The following is a 4,242-nucleotide window of genomic DNA, read 5'->3' on the forward strand; positions in this document are numbered from 1 at the left end:
CCCCAAACTGCAGCCTGCCTGCCTCCAAACGGTCCAGAACATCCTCTTACTCATTTATACTCGCAGCTGGCGTCATATACTATTACTAGTAAGAGAAGGATATGAATTTGGGAAGCAAACGTACCCCCAGGATGCTAGTTTTGGGGCACCCCTCGCAAGGAGCGCAGTTCACCCACAGGATATCACTCCCTGAATCAACTTGCACGCTGAAATTCTTGGGAGGCGTCCCGATCCCAATCTCAGTAAAGTACAACCTGCCATCCATCATCCATTCCCCCCCCCCCCATTCAATCACCAGCGAAAAATATCGATCAAAACCCTAGAGACGAACAACCAACAACGAAATGACGGTACCCAGTAGATGTGCAAGGCCGTTCCGCCGAGATGAAATGATGGAGCGGCGGAGAGCAGGCGCGCGCCAGTGGCGGTTGAGATCGTGGTTCTCTTGAGATCGCGATGGTGTGGTCACCCGCCCGAGAACCTGCGCTGCACGCGATGAAGACCGTGCCTGAAGCCGAGGGCGGCCGAGGGGAAGAGGAGGAGGAGGAAGAGGCTGAGGAGGGGACGGAAGCCTGAGAGAATCTATGCGGTCTGCTTCCTCCCTCTTTCCCCTCTTCTCTGCGATTTCGCCGGTTTCCATTTCTTTGGCGGAGGAGAAGCGAAGCTTGCGGCTGGAGAGGAGAAGGCGGATTGCTATTAATGGCCTAAAGTGATCAGGTTCGCCAATTAATTTTGGTGGACAATTTTTGAAATCGACCTTATTTTTAAATATAAATAAAAAATAAAAACACAAACTATTACAACGAATTGTCAAATCGCATCCAAACATTTAGCCATCTGAACTGAAACTGGACTCGATTTTTGACCAGAATTTTTTTTGAAACTTGCACTGGACTTTACCCCGTGTCCAACGTGATGGTTTGGTACACTGCAAAACTTCTATAGGGCTTAATTGCCAATTTGATGTTTAGTTAGGCCGGTTTAGACAGAACTAGATCAATTTTGACAAATATGTTATAAAGATAGGTCATTTTAATAATTTTTTGTAAATAGGATCGATTTTCAAAAATTTGCCTTATGTCGGTATCTTCCATAGGTTAATTGAGCATACGGAGCAGTACACCCCTTGAATCGATAATGGCTAAAATAGTGTACTGTTTCACGAGGTTGAACCGAGTAGAATTTTAAAGAAGACTAGTATAATTTGATATGCCACAGTATTTCCTCATTATATTTTATTATAATATTTGTTAAGAGATGCTTTATATATACTTACAGATCCGCCTATTTCAAATACTAATTTTGATAACTTTCAAATATAATAATATTCACATTATACATATTATTTGCTGTAATTTTTATCTATAGACTTGGGATTAAAATAGGGCCTAATTCACGAAATCCTTGAGGGTGTTGCACATAACCCCCGAACATTGTTTACCTTTACACACACAACTTAAAGCTAAACATCAAGAAATCAAGAAAATGTCAACCACAAGCGCATCACACAGCAGGCAGGGGCATCAGAACAACAAGCAGCATGCAGCAACAAATTAACACCGATCCGTCATTCGATCGTCAACAGTACTACTCTTCTTGGCCTCGGATGGCGTTCCTCCCTCCCCCTCCTCCCCTCTCCTCTCCTCCTCCTGCCACAGGTGGCGGCAGCAGGAGTCTCGCCTTCGACCGCCGGCTCTCGCGCTTCTTCCGATCCCTTTCGATCTCGATCCTCCCCTCCTCCTCGCCCCCCCGATATCCTCGTCTCCGCTTCTCTCTCTTCCTCTTCCATGCCTCTTCGTGCGTGCGGTGCCTGCGGGGAACAGATGCATCATGGCTGCTGTCGGCGCATGCGTATCAAGCGAGGAGGAGCACGGAGGGGAAGGAGAGGCGCAGGCAGAGGAGAGCCGAGCATGGCGCCGACGAAGGCAGCCGAGGCCGACGTGCCTCCTGCGATCGCCAAGACTTATCTCGAAGACGTCCCACGACGACCTGCCTGCTGCTGCCTCTGTGCACGTCCAATCGAGGGGGGAAGCAGGGGCCTCAGTGGGATGTAGAAGGAGGGGGGGGGGGGGGTGGAGAGCGTAAACTGACGCAGAAAGTGTGGCATGGGCTAGAACGACGCGGATGGCAGGGCGGGCAAATCTTGATGACGCGTGGAGGGTCATTCGTGAGAGGTGGCTGACACCTCGCGTCGGAGCCCAAAAGTGAGTGCTTTGTGGATCCTCCGACTGCTGAAAAAAATTGGGCCGAGTTACACCGGGCCAATTTAGTTCTGAGAGCATCTCCACAGCTTTCCCCATCTTCTTGAAATCTCAAATATTTGCGCAGAATAAGAGCTTTTTTTCGGTCCAACAGATTCCCCATCTCATTCCTCAAAATAGGGAAGGAGAGAAAAAAATAGGTAGCCTTCCCAAATCTGCAGCAATTCTCTAATTTTTTGCGGAGGAGAGCTTTATTATTGTAAATAAATTGCGATTTTTGCAAAATCGGGGAAAGCGTTTGGAGTTGAGCCAAAAATAATTTGGCAGAATATGACTTTTTTTCTCATTTTGGAAGAAAATTATTGGGGAAACTTGCGACGATGGTCTGAGGCCGAGCTTGTTCGCCGCGTCCACACAAGCGAGTTTTAAAGGGTACAAGTCCGCAACAACATCATTAGGGAACAAATTTGAAATCAAACACCATTTTGAACTTATTTATTAAAAAAACGCACTCATTCTAAAACTTATTTGTCAAAACCGATCCAGTTTCAAGCCATCTGGCTAAAACTTAAGTCGGTGCTAGCGAAAAAAATACTAAAACTTCACGGGATCTTGAAACTCACAGTGAAGTTTTTTTTAACATTAACAAACAACTTCGGCTGGGACTTTGAAAGTCCGCTGTGATATTTCGGATATTTTTCGTCAAAACGGACTTACGTTTTAGCCATCTGCCTGAAACTGGGTCGGTTTTGACAAATAAGATGCAATGATGTCCGTTTTTCATAAATAAGTTTTCAAAATGGGTTGTTTCAAAAATTTTCACAAAACATTTATTTGTGAGCGTAATCGTTATTATGAATTATGGAAGATTGCGAGAGGGTATATATAGCCAAAACCCAAAGCAATTAAATGCTTTTTAACACCGCCACCCCCCCCACCCCACACACACTCCTCTGTCTTTGTCATTAAGCGGCTGTTTGGTTTATTTCCTAAAAAACCAAAAAATAGAAATGCAAACCGGAAACTCAAAAGTATAATTTTACACATTTCATCCCTTTGTGTTAGGGGCGCACACCAGACCACGCACAACCCCAACCACACCCCCCTCTCATTGCTACAGCTAAACCGGGCCCCACATGAGATTTAAATATTTTTTAAACATCTATGTGGGACCGGTTTACTGTAGCAATGAGAGGGGGAGTGCTGATTGGGGTTGTGGTGGGTGTTGCCCCTAACATTTATTTAAAAACTCACCACAACATCTTAATAAAATATTATTTTATCCAAACAACTCATCTATCAATCTAATAAAATAATTATTTTATCTAACAACTCCATCCATCACATCCACCACATTAATAAAATGATTATTTCATCAACAACATCAACTTCAACTCATTCATCTCATATTTTAAAATTATGCTACATCAATCCCCAATAAGATTGTTGACAACTCATCTCATCTCCATTAACATTCTTATTTTCTTTTTTTCCTGCCAAAAGACTAGGAAAACAATTTTCTTAACGTGTGGGTCACATCATCAATAAGTATAATGCAATCATTCTCATCTCATATTCTCTCTTATTTTTTATTAGGAAATTAACCAAGGCAAAAGGAAAAACAACATATTAGCAAGAAATAGCTTTCAATGTGGTCACCGCCCGAGAACCTGCGCTGCACGCTGAAGACCGTGCCTGAGCCGAGGGCGGCGAGGGGGAAGAGGAGGAGGAGGAAGAAGGCTGAGGAGGGGAACGGAAGCCTGAGAGAATCCATGGCGGTCCTTCCTCCCTCTTTCCCCTCTTCCTCTCGATTTCGGTTTCCATTTCTTTGGCGGGAGGAGAAGCGAAGCTGCGGTGGAGAGGAGAAGGCGGATTTGCTATTAATGGCCAAGTGATCAGGTTCGCAATTAATTTGGTGGACAATTTTTGAAAATCGACCTATTTAAAAATAAATAAAAATAAAAACACAAACTATTTACAACGAATTTGTCAAAATCGATCCAAATTTAGCCATCTGACTGAAACTGACTCGATTTTGACC

At 44.2% G+C, this 4,242-nt stretch overlaps 1 protein-coding gene across 1 annotated transcript in view; it reads right to left on the reverse strand.

The window, feature by feature from the left end:
* LOC109823593 (aspartic proteinase-like protein 2) overlaps positions 1-3,975 on the reverse strand; it is a 21,655-nt gene extending 17,680 nt beyond the window's left edge. The window contains exons 1-3 of the mRNA XM_020389872.1: positions 3,872-3,975; positions 355-693; positions 125-254 (exon numbers count right to left, since the gene is read on the reverse strand). Of these exons, the coding sequence (XP_020245461.1) occupies positions 125-254; positions 355-693; positions 3,872-3,975 (573 nt within the window). The remainder of the gene's footprint in view (positions 1-124; positions 255-354; positions 694-3,871) is intronic.

The sequence above is a fragment of the Asparagus officinalis genome, chromosome 9, assembly GCF_001876935.1.
Source record: "Asparagus officinalis chromosome 9, Aspof.V1, whole genome shotgun sequence".
NCBI classification, from domain to species: Eukaryota; Viridiplantae; Streptophyta; class Magnoliopsida; order Asparagales; family Asparagaceae; genus Asparagus; species Asparagus officinalis.